The sequence below is a fragment of the Acipenser ruthenus genome, chromosome 12, assembly GCF_902713425.1.
Source record: "Acipenser ruthenus chromosome 12, fAciRut3.2 maternal haplotype, whole genome shotgun sequence".
Classification (NCBI taxonomy): Eukaryota; Metazoa; Chordata; class Actinopteri; order Acipenseriformes; family Acipenseridae; genus Acipenser; species Acipenser ruthenus.
In genome coordinates, this window is record NC_081200.1 from 29,048,904 (window position 1) to 29,073,706 (window position 24,803).

The 24,803-nt window shown below is 40.3% G+C and overlaps 1 protein-coding gene across 2 annotated transcripts in view; it reads right to left on the reverse strand.

Annotated features, from left to right (window-relative positions):
• LOC117416863 (DENN domain-containing protein 1B) overlaps positions 1-24,803 on the reverse strand; it is a 100,446-nt gene that overhangs the window by 54,919 nt on the left and 20,724 nt on the right. For both annotated transcript variants that reach the window (XM_034028303.3, XM_034028305.3), the window contains exons 3-5: positions 22,409-22,452; positions 2,169-2,218; positions 498-617 (exon numbers count right to left, since the gene is read on the reverse strand). In XM_034028303.3, the coding sequence (XP_033884194.3) occupies positions 498-617; positions 2,169-2,218; positions 22,409-22,452 (214 nt within the window). The remainder of the gene's footprint in view (positions 1-497; positions 618-2,168; positions 2,219-22,408; positions 22,453-24,803) is intronic.

Sequence of the window (24,803 nt, forward strand, 5' to 3'; positions counted from 1 at the left end):
AGAATTACAATGTAAGTCTCAATGGAAGAGAATGGGGAGCCATCTACTAATTGGCACTGGGACTCTGCATAATTATCGCTGAACTGTCTCCGCCACACTTCAGTGCCACTAGCCACGCAAAAAAAACAAAAGCAGTCTTGGCTCAGCAAAATCATAGACAACAAGTTTAATCAAGATGATATTCATTCTAAATCTTCCAGAGGAGGCTTTGCTGGACAAAATAAAACATTATAAGACTTGCCAAATCTATAGTTTCTTTAAAACTAACTGTAAAAACTAACACCACCACTGAAGGTATTTAAAAAAAAAAAAAAAAAAAAAGGTTGAAAACCACTGTTCACATTAAACTTAACACCTGCTCAGAGTTGCATGACCAGAGCAGTCTACTATATGCTGGCTTCTCTGCAGATTGGTAAAAACCTATTTTTTCTGCTATCTACTGATGGTGAAAGTAGTCACTTTAAACACAAATGAAGTAAAAACGCATATTAACATACCTGAGAATACAGAGGCAGACCTTGCATCCGGATGTTAGTCGGCAAAAACCAAACCTCTGTTTGCCGTCAATGTCTGTAAGCACAAAGGTAAAGTGCTGGCCCACCTGGTTCTGCGATACCCTGTTGACATGAAGTGGAGTTATCAAAAAAGTTCCCTTATAAAACCCTGCTCGGCACAGATACACATGTTTGAAAGGAGGTATAACTGCAGGGTTGTGTACTAAAATAAAAAGTGTTTTTTGGGGGGGATGTACACAAAAGATTTAAATAATAAAAAAAAAATTTTTATTTCAGGATGTTTCAGGCAAAAGCCCTTCTTCAGATGTGTAGAAAGAAAAGTAAACACAGTGCAAAAGTGTTCACTAAACCACTAAAATGCTACTGCAGTAGTTGCTATTTTGAGTTACTATATATATATATATATATATATATATATATATATATATATATATATATATATATTACAAGTTCACAGACGTATGCTATGAAATTGAAAATGGTGGTTTGCAAAGGCAAACAATTTGTGTTGCAAATATGTTTCTATCAATAGTATGTCTCCACTGGATGGCAGCAGCAGTGTTTCAGCAGAGGGTCTCTACTGTTATGACAATACCCATCCCCCAGCCCCAGTGCTCAATGCTACTTTTAGTTTCAAATATAGAACGGCAATATTTACTCAGTGAGCACCAAATGAATTATTTTAAATGTCTCTTAATATCAATTAACAAACTTTGATCTGTACAAAAAAACACATCAATTAAAAAAGAGAAAGAAAACTGTGATAAATGATTATTCTATCCCAATTTAAAATTCACCCACTCCTTTAAATGTATTGGTTACAAGGCCTTCATTTTAGCATTACTGAGAGAAACTAACATTGATGCCAGTGTAAGCAGTATATTAACAACAAAAAAACAGGCACTTGCCGACAAAATCAGATCCATTTTAATTTAATATTCCCTTCGTCCATATTTAACATTTTTTTCAAAGAATGATCATTCTGCCATCATTTTAAATTGTGCTCAAAAAAGGTGACACTAAAATTGTGCTTTTTGAATTTTTTAAACAAAACTTATAGCTATACTTATAGCTTTGTAATTTTAAAACAATATGCATTTGTTGGATATCTTTATATTATTAGTGCTTTAATTCCTTCTGCCAACTGCACAACCTTGGATCACACACCTCTTCCTCTAATTTCCAGCGCAAATAAAATTTAATATGCAGACCTTTCGAAGGTGTGCTCAAGGCTGCCACCTCTGCAGTCTGAAATACGCCTCAGTGTAATCAGCATCTGCCCTGTCTACTGACTGCAACATAAATATCCACTACACTCAGTATTGTTCAGCGAAAGTAAGTAGTTTAGCAACTTTGACAATATTACTGTAACAACTGAACCAAAGTATGTATTTAGTAGTAAGATAAGCCCTAGCCACTTCTGTTATTTATATACTGTACACAGTCTATATGTCGTGTGTATGCTTTGCATAGCATAAAGAAGGGGAAGCAGTATGGAGAGTGCAAGCAATGGGAGGGTTGTTGCTTTAAATCTTCTAATCAGATATAGAATATGACTGTTTCAGGATTATGTATTTTTGTTGTTTGCTTTAATAGTCTATTAAAAAAATAATAATAATCACACACACACACACACACACTATTGCACAGTACCTTTCAACATCAAAAGGGAAGCAGAACTTTGGCACAGTCTGCAGTACTTCCTGTGAAACCAGATGGAAAAAAAACTAAACATTAAAAGACTAACAAAAGCATTGGATTCAAAACACTTTGCTTAACTTTGTCAGCAAGCTTAGAATTATAATGACTTTTTCATTCTTATTACTATTTATTCAAATTATTATTATTATTATTATTATTATTATTATTATTATTATTTATTTCTTAGCAGACGCCCTTATCCAGGGCGACTTACAATCGCAAGCAAATACAAATACATTCAAGTGTTACAATACAAGTAATACAATATATATATATTTTTTATTAAATATCTTGAGAGATTGGGTTGTTTCAAGGCTTAAATAATTAGCCACGATTAAGTTCACCGATTATAAAGGGGGAATTAAATTGTATGCTTTGGCAGATTGCAGTGACAATGGCAAAGAGGTACCAGGAGTAAAAGGCCTGGCCTGAAGGGTATTAACACCCCACACTCCCCCAGTGGGATCCCCTTCACCAGAAGCATATGGATTTTTATAAGAAGTGCTGCACCATATGGGTAAGCCACGTCTGCTGGTACTTGTACCAGTCTAGCCATGGGGACTTCCGACAGATCCCAGCTCAAAATATACAAATGCTGTTTCAATTAAAATGTAGGTGGAGAACGATGAACATGCAGGAGAATAACAGTACCATAGGAAGTTTAACAGCTCTGTCACAAAATGGTAAAACTATAAACTGCATTTTTTTTTTAAATGCTGCAAAAATCATTTTTTATATAGAATATCATGTTTTAAATTATTCTAATGCACGTGCATCAGATTGCTTGCATATATTTTAAAGCATTGCATAGGGTGTGAATTCACATTTTGCTTTCTAAGTAATATACTTATAAAACAATCTATACAAGATACAGACAGAACTAAACGCATAATAAACTAGAATTATGTGCAGATATCTGGCCCTCCAACCTGAATTATGTCTATTATTCCCTTTTTCTAAGCAGGACTGCAGATAGGTCGTTTAATTTTTTCCTAACTGTTACAGTAAAGCAGCATTTACAAACTTAGGATGCTCCAGAGAGCTTTTTATTGTAAGTCTGTCTCAAGTAACAGATGTAGCCTATATAAGGATCTTGTAGATACAATTGTTGACCACATTGTTCTGCACTGCAGTGAATAATAAAAACCTTACTATAACAAGTGTGCAACACCTCAGTCTGCATCAGCTGTATCACACGACAGATGTATAAAAAAGGTAATACATGTACACATATCATGGGTGATGTTGGAAGAACAATAAGATATTTTTATTTACTATTAACACAAGGGTAGCACTCACTGTGAGAGCTGAATCATTTGTGGCAAAAACATAAGAAAATACATTTCTTCACCAGGGATAAAATGTACTCGTTTATTTGTTATGCAAAAACATATCACTTGCATGTCTGTGTTTCAATCATGGTTCTACATGTTTCATTTTTGAGTGTGTGTGTGTTTTTAAAATCTAAATCTCGTCTGTAAAATTCTATTGAGTATCTTAAATAAATAGTATTAACTAATTAAAACATAGTAAACAATTACCGCAAATAAGAATGATAAAATTATTTAAACTTGTGATCTTTAAATTGTCTGTATTCTTTAGCCACAGCATAACATCAATTTCATTTCACTTGTAAACCTCCTGTAAGCTGTTTTCAGATCTTTACCGAGCTTAAAAAAAAAAAAAAAAAATCCCCAGTGCTCACCTCCCTTCTCTACTGGCAGAATGCTCCCTCGGGGGCTGTGTCTTTAAACCTCGACACTCTTTAAAATTCAACCAGCCAGCAGGTCTATAGACTGCTGTATAAACAATATAGACAAAAAAATTCTTCCCTCAGCTTATGTTGATGGCAAAGCTGCTCAGCTGAGGCTGCGTCTCCCCCGACAGCGCTGGCTGATCAATCAAAGAATTTGTACCCAGCTTCCGAGGCTCCAGCCTTCGCACTAATTACAGATATCTCTCAATACATTTCAAAATAGGAACAAAAAGGTATTTATTCAAGCCATATTTTACATGACAATGTAGATCTGCCTAACACTAAAAAGAAAACACCAGTTACTTTTTGCAAAATTGATTATGGAGCCAGTTACTTAGAGATGATTTGCCCACCAAGGGCTTAAATTTATTTTAGTTTGTTTTTACTTCAAACCTATATGAAAGCTTTTAAGATTAAAGCAAATTTTAGCCCTTTAGGTCTTAAAGAAAAAAAAAAAACCTTTTGCCTGTGGTGCATGGTGACAAGCTTTCAAAAGAATGTTATCAGCATACTGTAGTCAGTTTTTTTTTTTTTTTTTGCGACCATTTCTTTCCAGATCGAATATTGCACCTCACTAGCCTTTTCACACTTGCACACTCGAGTCGAGCCCACCCAGCGCGGCTCGGGTGTGTTTGCACTGCTGTTCAAAGTAGAAGCTGCACTGTGGAATGTGACGTCAAATTCAACAGACACAGGCGCACAGAGGTGGTGTGGATTTGTTTTGAGAATAGATCACAAGGTCGTACTGTCTGAAACAATAAAGTCTACCAAAAGATTTCACAGGAATTGAGAAATATGGGACTAAACCGCAGCGCCAGTGCTTAATTTGTAAAGAAAGTGGTTCTGGGGCGCAAGCAATGACAATAATACCGCCCTAAGAACCGTACATTCAAAATCATAACGCGTTTATTTGTACGTATTGTACATACTAGTGTTAGATGTTTACATTCATGTATTCTACATCATATACAAAGTAGTAGTATGTGCAGAAAAATTAATTAAAGGCAACTGCAGGACAAATAATAAATACATTTTAAAAAAAATGTTATGGTTTTGCATTTAAATGGTTTAAAAAAAAAAAAATTAAAAGACATTGAAGACGTCCAGAAGGACGACATTGAAAAAATAATATGCACCCCAACACGAACACTGGTTTCCAGTCTGCACTATTATCAGCGATGTGTATATAACAGAAGCCGCAAGTGTGAAAAGGCTAATTTAAAGTAGGCTACAAACGTGGCAGTGGACTGTCTAATAATAACTTTAAACCGTTAGAGATAGTATTTGAAAAATGTCAGTAAACACTTCAGAAAAATACATTTAAAGTAGACCTATTAAAAACAAAATCTAAACGTAACATATTTAAAAGATATTTTTCTTTACAACTTGTTTTTATACATGCAATGTTAATATACAGTATTTTTAAAAAATGACCATATTGGTCATTGCAGGTCTGTGACCAAGAACTGCGTCCATTAAATCATAATATTTACTTTTTTTGCTGTCTGACCCAGTTTATTGTTATGATCTTTAGTTTTTTTGTAATCCTGTTTTATTTATTTTTATTTTTTCACAACAATGTTTTGCGCTGTGGTTTAGTCCCGTATTTCTCAATTTGTGCGAAATCTTTTGGTAGACTTTATGGTTTCGGACAGTACTTAACCCCGCCCCCAGGTTTGCTCAGCACCGAGCCAGTACCAGATATCTTGCTAGGCCAGAGTTTCACGGTTCTGGCTCGGCTCGACAAAATCAATCTAGCCGTACCGTGAGGGCTCGGCTCTGTTCCAGTGTGCAAGTGTGAATCTGAATCTGGAATCACAACATTTTCTTTGATGGAATTGCACAAAAAATTATATTTAATACTAGGTTTATGCCTGAGGAAATGGCAAGAAAAAAAACACATAAACTACTGTTATCAACAGCAACATCGTATTCCCAAATAACTATAGCATATGTCATATTCTGATGGAGTATAGTTTTGTTTTAAGACAGACAAACTGATATTCCTCTGGGCAAAACTGGAGATTTTGTACCATACGCCTGAAAGATGCTAAGCCATAAACATCATTAACTGAGTGCCAACTGGCCTCAGGGGTTTTACCCATTTAAGCTTTCATCTCCCACTGGACTCTATAGCTTTGTACTACCCTGCTGTGTGCTCCTGTGTCTATGTGTGGAGACTCCTCCATGGTCCAGCAGCACAGAACAAACCATTTTTTGCTGAATCTTAAACCAGGAATAATATTATATAATAGAATGTAATATACAGTATGGGTACATTTTTGAAGAAGAAAACATCATTTCCAGATCTGAAGTCGTTGCAACACATATTCAGGTGTCAAATTATCTGACAACTTGCAGTAGGGCTTGTACAATGGCACTGATACTGTATTTAAAATACAAATATAAAGGTGTAAGTAGCCTGTGATATACACATGTACAACAGTGTTGGTATAAACTGTGTCACTATTTTCATGTGCTACTGCTACTTTACAGGATAAAAAAAAAGATAACAGCATAAACCAAGACATGTTTAAAAGCTTGATGTTCCTGAATCACTGTACCTTATATAATAATATATGGTATATCAACATTTTCATACCTACACATACAGTACATACTTTCAACTGTAAAACAAAAAAGGAGTCTGTGTAAGCAGGAAGCATTTGTGTAGAATTAACAGACATGAAAGTGAAACCAATCTGTGGAAATCCCTACATTGTATTACAAGAAGATTATCTTCAAAAAAGTAAGGGATTCTATGCAAATACTCCATTCTCTTTCCTATCACAGTATAGGAAAGGCTCCTTTATGCAAGCTAATGGATACATTAATAGTTCCAACAACAGCTCTTTCACATCCATAACTGTACTTAAAATATCAAGGCTCTCTAAATGCTGTGTATACATAAAAAATGTGTATGGCCAGTATTTCAATTTTTTTTGTCAGCTTTCTGGGTCAGCTGGAAATGCAGGCCGCCGCCATATTGGAACCTTTCTGGAGCCGCTGTTCCGTCATATCGTTGACATCCACCCACACCAGTGAACGCCGGCAGGGTGAATTAAGTCGGAATGCAAAGCATTCGGGTGCAAAAATAACAAAAGGAAAAACAGTAACAAAAGTATTTTTGTGTGTCTAAGCCTTTCAACCAACAAAGAGCAGCCATAACAAAACAATGGCTACATAATATAGGAACGGGACATACAGTGCCTTGCATAAGTATTCACCCCCCTTGGACTTTTCCACATTTTGTAGTGTTACAACCTGGAATTAAAATGGATTTAACTGGGATTTTTACCATTTGATTTACACAACATACTTAACACTTTGAAGGTGCAAAATATTTTTTATTGTGACACAAAAGTTAATTAAACAAAAAAAAAGACATGTGTTGGTTGACCCCCCTGAGTCAATACTTGGTAGAAGCACCTTTGGCAGCAATTACAGCTGTGAGTCTTTTTGGGTAAGTCTCTACCAGCTTTGAATCTGGATCCTGCAATTTTTGCCCATTCTTCTTGGCAAAATTGCTCAAGCTCTGTCAAGTTGGATGGGGACCGTTGGTGAACAGCAATTTTCAAGTCTTGCCACAGATTCTCAATTGGATTGAGGTCTGGGCTTTGACTGGGCCATTCTAAGACATTCAGGTTCTTGTTTTTAAACCACTCCAGTGTAGCTTTGGCTGTGTGTTTAGGGTCATTGTCCTGCTGGAAGGTGAACCTCCGCCCCAGTCCCAGGTCTCTTGCAGACTGAAACAGGTTTTCCTCTAGAATTTCCCTGTATTTGGCTCCATCCATCTTGCCCTCAATCCTGACCAGTTTCCTAGTCCCTGCTGATGAAAAGCATCCCCATAACATGATGCTGCCACCACCACCATGCTTCACCGTGGGGATGGTGTTCTCAGGGTGATGAGCAGCGTTGGCTTTGCGCCACACATAGCGTTTTGCGCTAAGGCCAAAAAGTTCAATTTTGGTCTCATCAGACCAGAGAACCTTTTTCCACATGTTTGCTGTGTCTCCCACATGCCTTTTGGCAAAATCCAAACTGGATTTGATATGGGTTTTTTTCAGCAATGGCTTTCTTTTCGCCACTCTTCCATAAAGCCCAGCTTTGTGGAGCGTCCGGGTTATAGTTGTCCCATGGACGGTTTCTCCCATCTCAGCTGTGGATCTCTCCAGCTCCTTCAGAGTTACCATTGGCCTCTTGGTTGCTTCTCTGACTAATGCCCTGCTTACTTGGTCACTGAGTTTTGGTGGACGGCCTTCTCTAGGCAGAGTCGCGGTTGTGCCATATTCTTTCCATTTTTTAATAATGGATTTAATGGTGCTCTGGGGGCTGTTCAAAGTTTGGGATATTTTTTTATAACCCAACCCTGATTGGTGCTTCTCCAGAACTTTATCCCGGACTTGTTTTGATAGCTCCTTGGTCTTCATGATGCTGTTTGTTTAGATATGCTCTCTAACAAACTCTGGGGCCTTCCAGAAACAGGCGCATTTAATCTGAGATCATGTGACACTTTAACTGCACACAGGTGGACTAATTATGTGACTTCTGAAGGCAATTGGTTGCACCAGAGCTTATTTAGGGGTGTCACAGCAAAGGGGGTGAATACTTATGCAATCAAGACTTTTCAGTTTTTTATTTGTAAATAATTTTGAAAAATATATAGATTTTTTTCCCCATTTCGACATTATGGACTATTTTGAGTAGATCAGTGACAAAAAATCCTAATTAAATCCTTTTTAATTTCAGGTTGTAACACTACAAAATGTGGAAAAATCCAAGGGGGGTGAATACTTATGCAAGGCACTGTATGCTCAATAGAATATTATGTGTGACTATAGCGCGAGTCAACAACAGGATGTCACACAAACCGCGACGGAAGTGTGCTCCAATACATTCAATGTTAATTTGGTGTAATGATTTTTATACAATATACTGCTCAAGAAGAGGCTGAAAATGCGTCAAAAGCTTTAGTTAACATGTTTTCTATTGAAATGGTTAAATATTCATTTGCATTACAGTTCCCCTTTAACACAAATCAAAGTGATTTCCCTGCCATCCAGTTTTATTTGACAGGTAGAAGCAGTAATTCTGTACTGTTGACCAACGTGCAACTATTGTGACTCTAAACTGGACTCAAATCAGTTGCACTTTGTTGGATGACTGTGTTTCCACTGCAGATTGTAACAGATTGAAGTGGATAAAAACTGGAGTATCCAGGACTCAATATCCCTCCCTATTGTATTGTAAATAACAGCTCCTGAAGCGTGACAATGTGAATTTCAATGCTATATTGTAGATATATCAGTGAGACTGAGATTGTAATGGTGAAAACACACTGAAAATGTCCAGATTGGAACAGTAAGAAAGTAAGAAAGTAAGATACCATATAAAAGAGTACGTATGGTCAGTATGTATGTATGTACCGTAAAACTTCAAATAATTGCCAGGTCTCCAATACGCACCGGTGGCAAATATTGTAAATAAACGCCAGGTCTCTGTCATTGCCATTGAAGATGAGCAAGATGAGGAGCTTGAGCGTAATGAACTGCTAATAAGCGACAGCTATGAACGTGACTGTCAGGATTAATAAATAATAAAAATAGAAAACTCAATTTAAGGTAGGCCTATATGTAATGCATATTTTTTTATGTAGTTATTACGTTATTAAAAGTTTTGATAATTTTGAGCGTGCTGAAAGTAGGCCAGATACAGACCTCTTGGTGTATTTTAACGTGTTTTGTTGTATTAACAAATGTACAAGTTTGAGATTAAACAATAAATTATTTTTGATAATGACTTACTGCTTTTATTGTTCAGTTTTAAAAACATTTTAGAAGTTTTTATTATTATTGTTACTGTTATTATAATTGTGCTGTAAGTGTAGCCTACACGCCTGTGTTCTGATATCTATAGGGCTGTCTTTTAGTGATAGGCTACTATATCTTTGTTAACCAGTGCATATAAAAAGACTGTAATAATACTTTTGCTTTATACTTGAGGGTGTACAATACAATGTAATTTTGTCATTAAACAAAACTCCCACTGACACACAACTTTAACAAAGTTGCTGGAATGTTTAAATTGAGTTACGATGTTGCTACAAGGTTGTGTGCAAGCGGCTTCTCAATGACCCTATGAAGCATGCAAAGCTAGAGACAGGGCCAGGTTTACAATGGCACCATGGCGCTGGGCCCACACTCGGAAGGGGCCCATAACGATCTAAATATGTTTAAGTGTACACATCGTGATACATTTCAATATCGCGATGTGTAGACTGAGGGAAATGAGAGAGAGAAGATGGAAAACCAGTCTGGATAACGGGAGTGAAGTTGATAACACTCTAGAGTGTAATGAGTGTATGTACAAAACACTCTGCTGCACTTTGAATTCACGTTCAAAACACTCCCTTTCAAGACCACAACACTATAGCTACGTACGCCGAAAACACTCCCATGCAGCACAATCATATCAATAAATAGTTCAATACTAATATGTACATATACCACATTTTCTAATAACTACTTAAATAAATAAAAACAGCTACATATAATACATTTAGCCTATTAGTTTTATTTCATCAATGCATTTTTGTTGTTAGCAGTCTACATGTCAGGCTCACAAAAGGTTAATCCGGCCCTGACTAGAGATCGATAGGTTGCGGATGCAACCCCGGTTCCCTGAAAGAGAAAATAACCATCAAGGTATGATATTACCGTCAGGCAGTAGGGATTGGCTGAGCTTTATAGCAAAGCTGCAGATAGGCCTCTGTGTGAGCTGTCGCGTAAGCCCGCCCCCCTGGGAGCTTACTATACGCAGCGCGCAGAGACTCTCTTCCTCTTTTGCTCTTCAGGCCATGAAGGCTTCCGGAGCGACCTCGCAGCTTGATGGTTATTTTCTCTTTCAGGGAACAGGGGTTGTAACCATCAAGGTATGGGAACAGTGTACCCAAGCCGTCGCGAGGGAGGATTCTCGGCAGTAGGACAGACTTACGTCATAACGCAACTGCGTAGGTAATACATCTACACATATGTGGAGCCGCGCATCAGCGTCTATGCTCGCAATGACACCTATCCTAAAGTGGAGTCAACACCATTTCATAACAATACTCAATAAGACCTCCAACTTGGATGTCATAGAGTGTAACACGGATGCTCTGAATGACGGAGCAGAGGGTTCCAGTACATTTAAACGGTAGAACCTCGTAAAAGTATGCGGTGTAGCCCAACTGGCTGCAGTGCAAATGTCAGACACCGGCACCCCTCTAAAGAGGGCCCAGGATGTCGCCATACGCCTAGTGGAATGTGCCTTCAACTGCCCTGGTGGCGGAAGGCCTGCAGATTCATATGCTAATTTAATAGCATCCACTATCCAATGGGAAAGGCATTGTTTAGACAACGGCTGACCCAAAGTCCTAGAACCATGGCATATGAACAGCTGTTCTGTTCGCCTCACAGTCATTGTACGGTCAATATAACACCTCAATACCCGCACGGGGCAGAGCATGTGGAACCGTTCTTCCTCTGGGGAAGAAAAAGGAGGAGGATGGAACGCCATCAACTCGACTGATTGGTTCATATGAAAAGGGGATATGACCTTGGGTAAAAAGGCCGGATTTGGACGCATGGAGACCTTAGAACCGTCTCCTGCGAGTGCATGACGAATGCACTGATAGTGCATGTAACTCGCCCACGCGTTTGGCTGATACCACTGATAGCAAAAACGCGTTTTTCATAGACACGAGCTTCATATCCACGCTGTGGAGAGGCTCGAAAGTTGCCTTGGTAAAGGCTTCTAACACCACGTCAAGGCTCCATGATGGTAAACTGGTCGTCCTTGGATGCTGCAAGCGTCTTGCGCCTTTCAGGAACTGAGATGCCAGAAAATGGCAACCTGGTGACAAACCGTCAATGCGTACATGGCAAGCCGATATGACGGCTAAATACACCTTAAGTGTAGAGGGAGATTTTCTTCATCTAACAGTTTCTGTAGAAACTGCAATATCACCGTCATAGGGCAGGATATTGGGTCATGGCCCTCAGCCAGACACCAATCTTGAAACAACTGCCATTTGTACGTATATTGCGACCTAGTAGAGGGCGCTCTGGCGCTCTGAATGGTCGAAATCACTGCCGCTGAAAGCCCTAAGGCTGACAGGCACTCCCGCTCAGGGGCCAAGCCCATAGCTGCATGAGCTTGGGTTCGGGTGCCAAAGCCCTCCTTGGGCCTGGGACAATAGGTCCGCTCGCAGGGGAAGCTCCCTCGGGCGACCGTGCAGCAACTGCACCAGGCTCGGGAACCATATCCTCCGAGGCCACCGAGGAGTGATCAGAATCACTGTCGCTTGCTCTACCCTCACCTTCTCTAAGAAGGCGGGGAGCATCGGAATCTGTGGAAACGCATACAGGAGCCCTGGCGGCCATTCGTGAGCCAGTGCATCGACTCCTAGGGGGCTGTCGAGGTCCTTCACCAAGAACCATAGGGGGCAGTGCGTGGTCTCTCGCGAAGCGAAGAGCTACTTACGCTATGCCGAACCATTCCCAAACGCGCTCTACCACCGGAGGGTGAAGACGCCATTCGCCCGCAAGAGGGCCTCCTCTAGATAGGAGATCCGCTGCGTAATTGAATCTGCCCTGTAGGTGAACTGCACGCAGAGAAGTTAAACACGGTTGTGCCCATAGCAACATCCGTGTTACCATCCGGTGAAGGCCGGGGGACCGTAGGCCGCCCTGGCGGTTGATAAAGGCCACAATTGTGGTGTAGTCTGACCGCACTAACACGTGCTTGCCTAGAAGCACTGGCAAGAAGTGCCGGAGGGCGAGGTCGGTCTGTTGGCTTGGCACGAGGCGGCTCTTTTCTGAATTGACCTTCAGACTTCGCCGCTGAAGATGATCTGTAACCATCACTGTGTGCTGTGCCGCCTGCTCCCTCGACTGCGCGCAGATTAGCCAGTCGTCCAGATAATTCAGCAGTCAGATGCTTAGGGCCCGCAAAGGAGCTAGGATGGCATCCATACATTTCGAAAAGGTTTGAGGAGCTAGTGACAGGCCGAATGGAAGGACACAAAACTCGTATACCCTGCTCTGAAATGCGAACCGCAGATACTTACTGTGACCCGGGCAGATGGGAATGTAAAAGTACGCATCTGTCAGGTCCACGGTGGTGAACCAGTCGCCTTGTCGGACAGACTGGATGATGTGCCTGTGCGTAAGCATCCTGAACGATAACACCCGCAGGTATTTGTTCAGTAGCCACAGATTTAAAATAGGAAGGAGCCCGCCGTCCTTCTTGGGCACCAGGAAGTATTTGGAATAGAACCCCTGGTCGGTCAGAGCAGGGTCTACTTGTTGGATGGCACGCTTCCTGAGCAATGCCTGTATTTCCACATTCAGAGCTGAGGACTGAACCGAGCCCTTCACTGCAGTTACCATCACTCCCCGGAAGGGGGGGGTTTAACCAGAACTGAAGGGTGTACCCGGTGAATATAGTTTTGTGCACCCAGATGTCGTCGGTGCAATGTTGCCAGAACTGGAGCTGTGGGACAGTGTAGGGTTGGGTTGACAGCTGCCTGGAATTTTCAGAGCTGTTTCGGCTGCGCTGGTTCGCCTGGCCAGAGCCACGAGGACGTGGTCTGCCACCTCCTCTAGGGCGCCATCCTCCGCGGTGCGGTCTTGCAAACGCGGGTTGGCTGCGCGCTGATGCACCAGAAGGGGCGATTTTATTGCCCCATGGTTGCGCCTGCTGCTGTGGCGGTGCCCTGCGCCACTGGCACTCCTGTGGCCGCCTTGGCTGGAAAGGTTTGTTTGGCCACATCTTTGCCAACTGCTGCGACGCCTCACGCGCCTTGACGGAGCGCTGCAGCATCTCCTCTACCGCTGGGCCAAACGTGTGCCCCGGTGATATTGAAGCATCCAGCAATGGGGCCTTATCAGGCTCCTGTACCCTCGCCTGTGAGAACCAGAGCTGCTTTCTTGCCACCACAAGAGAAGCAATGCTCGTGCATTCAATTGAGCCAGCTTCACCAACAGCTGAGCAATTGTGCCTAGTTCGGTCCTAAGGGCAACGGAGGAAACTCAGGCAGATCCCGGATTAGCGCCGCCTGGTAGACCGTCAGGAGGCTGGCCACGTTAGACAGCCTGACTGCCTCTGTAGCCGTGGCGTACCCCTTTTTCAGGTGTGCCTCCGTAATCTTACATTGCCTGTTAGGGCACGAAGGTTCCTTAGTCAACGCGGCGAATGCAACGCCCACCGGTGGGAAGGACGCTAACCCAGCTTCGCTCGCCCCTTGCATGGTGAAGGCTGAAGCCTTGCGAGAAGTTGCAGGGGCGGAGGGCGGGCCCACCAGGTGGACTGCATCTCCTTAATAAAATCTGGGAATGCCGGTAGCATCCTGGACAGAAGTGGCTGGGCTGACGGAGACTCAAAGAGGGAGTGTTGTGTTGGCTCTACATGGGCCAGTCCAAGCCCAAGTGACGGATTGCCCTCTCCACCACTGACCATATAGGGTCATTAGTGTCCAGCACTTCAGGGTCGTCCTGCCCAGAGTGCTGGGAGGCCACCTCGGCCTCTGTGCTCGCCTCCTCCAACAAGGGCTCTACGTCGGATGCGTCCCTTGAGACCGCATCGATGTCCCACACTTCCTGGGGTTGGCCGTGAGCCACTGGTGGAGGAGCCACTGGCTGATTAGCGATGGGCCCGGTTGGTTGTTCTGGAACCCGAGGCGCCACGTTCGCTAGGGTCATGAGGAGGGATTGCTGCCCCATCATGACCTCCATAAACTGTGACATTTTGGAGGTGAGCTCAGCCACTCCAAATCTGTCCTGATGTCGCCTGCCCAGTCGAGGGGTGCGAGAGTGCCTTCTACGACGAGGCGATCGAGATCTCGACCTGGACTCCCGACAGGGACGTGCCCCGCGAGAGGAGGGGCTGCGGGAATGTTCCCAAGCACGCCTGGCTGGAGACCTCTGACCAGCTGTAAGCTGGGAGGATGGGCTCCTGGAGAGCTGCAACGTCACCGGTGGCGTCATAGCAGACGACGACGGGGCCGAGACTGTATGGGACGACCCCGAGGATGGAGAATGACCCCCAATCGCCTTCCTTGCTCTCTGGCGAAGGGTGCGTGTCTGGAACCCTGCACATAGATGGCAGTATGCCTTATCCGCCAAGGCAGATGCGGCGTGCTCCGGCCCCAAACACGTTACGCAGTCATCATGCGGATCGCTGGCAGGCAACTTGGCCTGGCAGGTCACGCATCGGTGAAAGCCCGACATAGTGCCTTGTAATTTGCAAGGACTGACGAGCAGCGGAGGCCGAAGCATCGAGCACCGATGTGCGTGCGTCGAACGCCGACGCGTCAAGCACCTAGCGTCGAGCACGGAAGTGCGTGCGTCGAGCGTCGAGCGCCAAGCGCCGACGCGTCAAGCACAAAGCGCCGACACGTCGAGCGCCGAGCTGCGACGGGGCGTGCGTCGAGGGAAGCACGTCGAGCACCGAGTCCCCAAGTGCAGACGCGCTAGCACCAAGCGCTGAAGCGCTGCACAAAGCGCCGAACCGCTGACACCAAAGCGCCGAAGCACAGCACGCCAGAGCGCGAGTACCGAGCGTAGAACGCTAGCACAGACACTAAGCGTCAGCTGACCTGCACAGCGGAGACGCTAAGTGCTGGTAGAGTGTCTTGGGTGCTGTGCACTACTTACCTGTTGGTGCTGGGGAATTGCGCTTTGTGGTTGTCTTCCTCTGTGCAGTGAATGGACAATTTATTTATTTGATTTTTTATTTTTTGGACGCTGCAGCAGCACTATATGATAGTGATATGTGACTGGGGCACAATGATATGTGACTAGGGCACAGTACAGCTACCACGCGGTTGGTGGAACACACCGCAGAGGTAGTATGTGGGAGACTGAGTGCAGGCTCCACACACGTGGTCTAGCCAAGGCAAGACCGGGGCTGCAGATACGCGCGCGCGGCCAACGCAACGCGCGTCCTTCACAAAATATATACATAATATATACAATTTTATTTACAAAAAACCCCAAAACACAACACTAATAATTATAAAATAATTATTAACACAGGAAAGACGGAGAACACGAAAGTAAACAAAACGCGATGCCGAAGCAAAGCGTGAAGGAAATATATAAGTGTAAAACAATTTATATAATCCTTAATAACAAAATAATAATCACTCCGAAGAGTATAACTGAAATAAACTCAGAGAAGGGGCAATAACCAGCTTCTCAAGCCTAAGCTTAGCGAGTACAATCAGTTACCAGCTCTATTACCTACTGCTACCGATGCTGAAGACAAGAGGAAGAGAGTCTCTGCGCGCTGCGTATAGTAAGCTCCCAGGGGGGCGGGCTTACGTGGCAGCTCGCGCAGAGGCCTATCGGCAGCTTTGCTATAAAGCTCAGCCAATCCCTACTGTCTGACGGCAATATCCCATACCTTGATAGTTATTTTCGACTTGAAAGGAAACTAATATAAACGCCGGTCTCAAATAATCGCCGGTCTCCAATACGCACCAGGTCTGCTAGCAAATATTGTAAATAAACGGATTTGTCCAAATCAATATTTTGTACCACTATATGTACTATAGATCAGTATTTCCCAAAACCAATTATTACAAATCCCTATTCTCTACCAAAGACTAGATTTCAAGTAATCCCACCTCACATCATATAAACACAGCCACTCCATCATGTTTATATCTGTTTACAGTTTCTAGTGATTGCATATGCTAATTGGTACAGTACAGGGTATCTCAACACAAAGACCAAATACCCATCACAATCACCCAGGATGATGAACCACAGGTCATCATAATCAAGAGCTGTTAACTAAGTAGGCTTCAGCATGGGTACAATGTCCCTGGGCATAAAGGCCAGCACACCAGGGTGGGTCTGCTGATTTTACTGGGATTCAACACCCCCGGGGGCCTGTGGAGAAATTCAAGGTGTCTTGAGTTGCAGCCTTAAAAAAAGATGACCATCTTAGCACAAACATTCTGGATCGTTCAGATAATTTCGCCGAACATCCTCTGGATGGTGAACCAGCAGGCACGGAAAGGACAGGCAACCAATCATGAAATGTTAGTTTGGATCTTTTGATTGAACATGGTGTCATATAGCACAAATATTTGGTTTTAACCCTTGGGAAGAAGCAATGTTTCCTTACATGTTAGAGCAGTCTACCAGAACAAATAAATCGCCCCCCAAAACAACCCAACAACCCATCAGTTCACTGTTAAATTCAACAGCCTTCACTCTTTAAACAAGAAAGAAAACAAACAAAAGCCTATTTGTATATTAAAGTGTATTACAATAAGCTTAAGATTCATAGCTTTTAAAAAGGATCCAAAGTCTGCTTTTGACTGAACTGGGTACCGACAATGAAAACTGACCTAGCCAAACTAATTTATTACAAAAAGCCAGAAAAAAATAAAAACATTTTAAGAGCTTATATTAAATTTATAAAGCAAAAGCTTGCAAATTACAATAAAACATTTACTCCTGTCACATACATGTACCATTTGCTCTTGCAACTTTAATGCCGGATACTGAAGTAGTTGCTGCCTTATAAAAAGGCACAACAAAATGAGTGGAGATAAACCTCAAAGATCACAAGATCATGACCTGCTACAACTTCCTGGTGAGAGATTAGACACAGGACTTCCTCTTAAACTGCAGGTAGCTGCTAAAAATAATACATGCTTTTATTTCCTTCACTTACTGGGCTACAGCACAAGTCCATTTTCATCTTCTTCAAAATCTAATGATAAACTGGGTGAAACGAGGCAATGATAAAATGGCAGTACAGCTACTGACCCAATGTTGCATGCTACAGAACTGCAGATGTCGGCTGGGGAGTCAGACTGGATTCATACACTAAAATCTGCACATTTTGTGAAAAAAAAAAGAAGAAGCATCTTGGGGGAAATACAGTTTAGGCTATTTGAGTGTGGATATCCACAAGATAAAATACAGTTTAAATGTAGGCAAGGAAAAGATCATTCGTTCTGGATCGGCTATATTTTTGTGATAAAAAAGAATCACCATAACTGAATATCATAGTGGATTTATTTAATTTGTGGCATAGACCACTATCAAATATATGCCTAATACTGGCAAAATACGCTTTTAAATGGTCTTGCACAAGGAATCCCTTCATTTTGAATTTTGAACATGCAACATCCAGTCCTATAAAAGTGCTGACTAAATAGTGCTGTACAATGCATACCACACAAGCCAAATGCAGAACTGTAATTCTGTTTTAACTGCTAAAAGGAAGTTCACTCACAAAACTTTTGACTGTCAACGGGCAACCAGAATTATGTTTACAGATTTCTCAGAAGCTGGGCGACAGATCTGAGAAGGTATAGATTAATTTCCATCTGTCTGCTTCATTTGCAAACCATCTTCTTACGATTCAAATATATGCCTTTGCTTCTGCACGCAGCAGCTGGGGATGACCAAGACTTCAGAGTGCTCAAGTGATCATTTTCACTTCATATTTCACAGCCGATGTGCCAGCTCCCAGTCTGTTCCCCTCGGAGTCCTATTCTGCTGGAGCAGATCTTCTCTCGCTCCCTTTTTTTTTTTTACAAAAAAAAAAAATCAATTCATATTTCCATAATCCACACTTGTGTCTTTCTCTTTCTCTCCTCCCCAGGGTGGACTAACCCCTGTACCCTGATCTACGGCCTACAACTGTCATTACGCTCAGCAACAATAACAAGATAAACAAAAGGGCCCTGTAGAGTTTAGATCTGCTGCTGCCATATGCTGGCTAACTTTAGAAAAAGAAAAAAAAATATCTCCAGCAGTAGCACATCAAAAAACGCAAGAAGCGTAATCCCAATAATGAGCAAACTGAATGAGCCATTTATTTATGTGGAAAAGGCCAATCCATCTGTACATACGCTGGGCAATATAATCTGTAACCAAAAATGATTTTATGAACGCTGGTACTGTAAAGTTAAGTCATACAGTACTAACAAAGTAATATTCTGGAAATGTTAATATAATTGTAGGTAGGAATTATTGTGTTGCACAGAATAAAAAAAAGGATTGTCTTTCTGAAAAAAGTTACTTGCCGAAAAGTTTTAACACTTAAGGATCTCTGTTAATCTGATATTCCCTGTGCACAGCACCCACCAGACAGCTCCACCTTTTTTGTCTGATAATAAAAGTACAATATGAAGCGTGAGTGCTTCAATTTACTAAATGCCCTTGCAGTTTGACAGTCAACGCATGACCAGAAATACCCTTACTGCCTGATTTTTTAAATTGTTCGCTCACTGGTTGGTTATGTGTTTCCTTTTCTTTTGATTCCACAGGCTACTATGCATTGACTTTAACAACTACATTATACAGTAAAATATCACTGCGGAATTGCCAATTCCCAAGCACAACAAGGATACCCCAAGTAGATGCATTCAATACAACTACATCTTGCAGTACTGCCTATTTATTAACAATGACGTTCTAATAAAATTAAATTTGACTGAACTTTGCAATGCTGGACCAGACTGACAGTAGCTATTACTTAGTAGTAAGGAATACACCTGATATTGGACAAATACAGTATTCATTTCCCCGGAGCACTATTCATAGTCTTGCCAGTTAAATTTAAATTTACATTTTTAGGTATGTGGAGATACCAGATTTTAAATGTAAATTCATCATATACAGTGTCTATTCTAGCAGCCAATATTAATAGAGCAGAATAGCAGTTAAAAAAACAGAAGTGTAGACTGGATTAAATTTAGAGCAATAGCCTAAACGATCACTTGACTAAAAAAAAAGGGTTTCTCATAATGTATTTATTTGGTACTAGTTATCTTAAAAATAAAAAAATAAAAATCTAACACAGGACAAATAATGTTGTATTCAGTTAATACCAATGTTTAAGTACTTAAGCATAGTAACATACCAGTAGTGTACAAGGAAAGATGTATTTATTTTTCAAAAGATGCAATTTGATCACGCAAGCTTCCATGCTGTGTTGGTAACCATTTAGGCATGGCAAAAGCATGCAGCTCTTTGAACTGAAACACACTATGAAGCCTTCATATCAATACATTTCATGAGCAGAATGTGTATGGCAAGCCAAATTATCATTTAGAGAGATTTCTAAATATTTAAAGATATCTTTAAATCATTTCTAGATCTCTAAATATTTGAAGATCTCTAAATCGTTTTGAGATATCTAAAATACATTTAGAGATATCTTAAATTGACTTACAAATATCTCTAAACTGAGCTTTAAATGAGATATCTAAAATGTATTTTGAGATATCTTTAAATCATTTAAAGATATCTGAAATTCAATTTAAGATATCTTAAAATTACTTCCTGTACATTTAGAGATATCTCTAAATCATTTAGGGATATCTCGAAATAACTTCCTGTTCATTTAGAGATCTCTAAATGGCCAGGAAGTTCATTCAAAATAGAGCATTTTCACAGGAAGTCATTTTGAGTTATCTTGAAATGGCTTCCTGTTCAATTGAAGATATCTTCAAATGATTTAGAGATTTCTCTAAATGATTTAGAGATATCTCTAAATGAACAGGAAGTTATTTTGAGATATCTCTAAATGAACAGGAAGTTAATTTTGAGATATCTGAATAATCATGTAGATATCTAAATGATAAGCCTGCTGAATACTATCCCCCATTGAACGATGCCATCTATTTATTTCACAAAGCAAGTTATTTTAACAGCATTATTTTTTACGCAGTTAAAATAAAAAAAAACATTGAATATGTACAGGCAAACAGTTTTTTTTAATCGAAAAGTAAAAAAAAAAACTAATTCTGCTGTTTACAAAACTGATGCTTTAGTTTAAGTCAGCCTTCATTTGTGCAAAACTTGCACGTAAACAAACAAACCTCTTACCGTACTTTTTATTTATTTTTTATTTTACTTATTTTAGACTGCGTCAAGCCTTTTTCAGGTTAAACAAATCAACCCATTCCATCAAGGTAAGCCATTTGTTTTTATCCATTACAATGTCCTCAATTGTCCTTCGATTAACAGTAAGCCTCACTTAGGCGAGAAAACATTTGCGATGTCTTGCTTTTCTTATTTTCAGATGCATACATGCAGCTTTTTTTCTTTTGCTCTGGTGTTAAATGTAGGGTCGACTCGCCATTTTGTATTTTCTGTTTTGCTTTGAGAGCGGGACTGCTGATGACATTGGTATGAACGTTCAGTTAACAACGAATTAGGAAAGCGAGTCAAAGGTTAACGGCATAACTTTGTTGTTTTAATTGGCCATGATTATTTCACTGGTGCTACAGTGAGGGAAACTACAGTGCTTCTATTTACGTTTGCTTGGCTTAGGAAGTTGGCGGATGGTAGACAGCGGGGGTGGCGATATAACAGGTAAAAATAGCACTGTTTTTATATTGGTGACATTTGTTCAGAGAGAATAGTTGGCGGTATGCGAGGGTGGTGTTATAAAGGGGGCGGTATAACGTGGGATAACTGTATTTAAAGATATGTGTAAATCAATTTGAGATATCTACTTCATTTTTAGATTTTTATTTTATTTTATTTATTTCTTAGCAGACACCCTTATCCAGGGCAACTTACAATTGTTACAATCTATCACATTATACATATATCACATTATTTTTTACATACAATTACCCATTTATACAGTTGGGTTTTTACTGGAGCAATCTAGGTAAAGTACCTTGCTCAAGAGTACAGCAGCAGTGTCCCCCACCTGGGATTGAACCCACGACCCTTCGGTCAAGAGTCCAGAGCCCTAACCACTACTCCACACTGCTGTAGATATCTTAAAATTAATTTTAGATATCTTAAAAACTGCACAATTAAAGATAGCTGTAATTCAATTTGAGATGTCTCTAAATGATAATTTGGCTTGCCATAGAATGTGTGGTATGAGGTCTTCTGTGCCTGAAGATCAGTATACAAATAAAAATGACAACCAGCTCCACCCCCAGCCCTAGATACTATCTGTCCTGCACATACTGCTACTCTTGTTTACATATTTTACCATATCTGATTTAACAGCCTCTTTGTACAGCTTCCTCACTTATAAAGCTGTTTACGCCTTAGTCACTGTTGGTACGGTATTGCTGTGACTTACTGAATGCAAAATAAAAATAAGAATACAAGTGAATCCTGTTAGCATGGTATAAAACGATGCTAGCAATAACACCTAACTTACATGATATAAATTAAATCCACTATTTTAACAACAGTTTAAACAAACACAAACCATCAGGAAGCTGGATTCTTATGGAGACCCAGTATCTATTCCTGTCACAGCTGCATCATTACTGATACATCAGCTATCGAAGATCTGCTCACTGCTTTTCATTACAGTCTGCCTCTCCATGGCTGGCTAGGAGAGGATTTTTATTTTAACATTAAAAAAAGAAAAAAGTATGGTTTCCAACCTGGTCTCCAAAGTCCTTTGGGAACTTCCACAACACTGCTGGATCTGTAAATAATTGACAGACAGCATTAAATCAGGAGCAGAACACAACTAACATTCAGAACATAAATATTAAAGGTGTGGGGGGGGGGGGGCTTGCAGCAGGCGGTCAGCTACAAGCTCTCATGCAAGTGTAGCGAGTACAGCTCAATATCTAGAAGAATATACCGGTACCAATGTATTTCACCATTTGATTTTATCTATTAATTTATTTATTACAAAAGGGTACCAACAAAGGATTGGAAATGCATCACTGGTTCCCAATTCATGATATCAACAGTATATAGAATATATAAAAGAACCTTGAGAAATTGATAAAGCCTGCGGTGTTATAGTACTATAAAAGACCAACATCCTACCAATGTGTCTTAACCACATCAGCAACAGACCACCCCCGCTTCATCGGCTTGCATTCTCACTGCCCACACTCGAGCCATTGTGAGTTCAACAGTATAGGTCTTATATTTGAAAAGTCTGTGATGTTAGCCAATTGTTTTTTTTTTTTAAGGTTTGTCTTAGCTTGTACTGTAGTAGAAAACAGTTGTACTATATGAACAACATTTGATCTGCTGTTGGAAAATGGTTTACAGTCTTTGTCATAAAAAGCCCTACATTTTATTGTTCCACAAGTCCCCATCTGTGGGATACCAAACATGATTGTACTGTAATTTTTTGTTTCAATGGTTTATAATTTATCAAAAGGAAAGCATGCTTACAATACATTTTCACCAAAAGTTGTAATGTCTTGCAACCGTGAACCAACACCTGCTTGTGTGACATACCAATGTACACTTTTACTTTCCCTTTATATTGTTTAATACAACAACTACATAAACCATGCACTTACTACATAGATCTTACGCATATAATCACAGGTTTGAAAAGTATTAATACATCCTAAGCAACTTCTCCTGTGTCAGGTAAATCAATCTACTGTACTCCTACATAAATAACAACTTAAATAAAACTGTGCTACATTACACATCACAGAGTAACATGGAATAAACCAATATATTGTGAAAATTGTGTCACAGCAAGTGATTTTTTATAGTTTGATAAAACTTGAGTTACTTGAATTCAATCACATGAAACTTTCTCCAGTTGTTAAATTAAAAAAAGAATCCTTCTAGTCTGCAACCTTTCCTTTGCAGAGCATACTCTAGTTCAAATTAGATAGCTTTGTACAGCAATATAGTTTAATTTAAATGAGTTGAGGGGGCCAAATACAGAGATCATTCAGTTCACATTTTGTGTTTCTTAAACAGGAAGTGGTGTTGAGAGTGACCTGCTGGTCATTGGAGAACATTTCTCAGCAACAGCAGCTCAAATGCTCTTCATATTTCTTCTCATAAAAGGTCCTATACATAGTAATTAGAACAGTCAGTCAGTAAACTATTATGGCATTTTCATATTATAAATGCAAAAAATAAAAGGTTTACTGAACTCAACTGAAGTTAAACATCAAAATATAAACACCACGTAAATAAAGGATACTGTACTGGGTGTGAACATTAAATTATTTCTTTATTGGATAGATAAAACACAGATTACCGTATTTTAGATAACAAATGGGTTCAAGACTAAGATTAGACAATATTTAGAAAAAACTGAATTACAGCAAGTGAGCAGTGAACAAGCTTACGCAGTGAATGATAATATGCTCACCAAGCACAAAAAAGGATATTATGATGGCTGTGAAGCATGCTTTATACAGTATTAGGCTATATTCTATGCTGTCATGGAAACAGAATGCTATATTGAAAAAAAAAAAAAAATCCTTGTAATGTCCAAGTCCATACGTAGGTATGAACCAAAAATATATTCCTATAATATACATGTTCCTATGTCATAACACTCCCTGGTCAGCAGCTTCATTTAAAAACAAACCACCACCATTATCACTCTCGCTTCAACAAGCACAGAACAAGAGAAGAAATAAAACATTCAAAATAAAAATATGGACATTCAATCAAACAATGACGAGAATGAGGTTCAGACCAATAACAGAAGAATAAGGAGACATTTTTAACAACACTTGCTGATATAAACCCCACAAAACCAGCCGTATTTGTGTTCAGTGGGAGAAACATCAAACAAAATAAAACATCAAACAAAATAAAACACAAAACGCAAAATATCCACTATAAATGTTTAACTGAAAGTTTGAATATAAGTCACTACCTTTATTTTTATTTTTTTAAATGATCACGATCGTCCCTTATGATAATTTCACGCAATATGATTTTGTCAGCAATATCACACATAGTACTGTTTCAAGCACGGCGAGTCTGCCCAGCAACGAGATGAGTCAAGTTTTCAACTTAGAATGGTATGCGAGTTGTTTCCATTAGTACTAG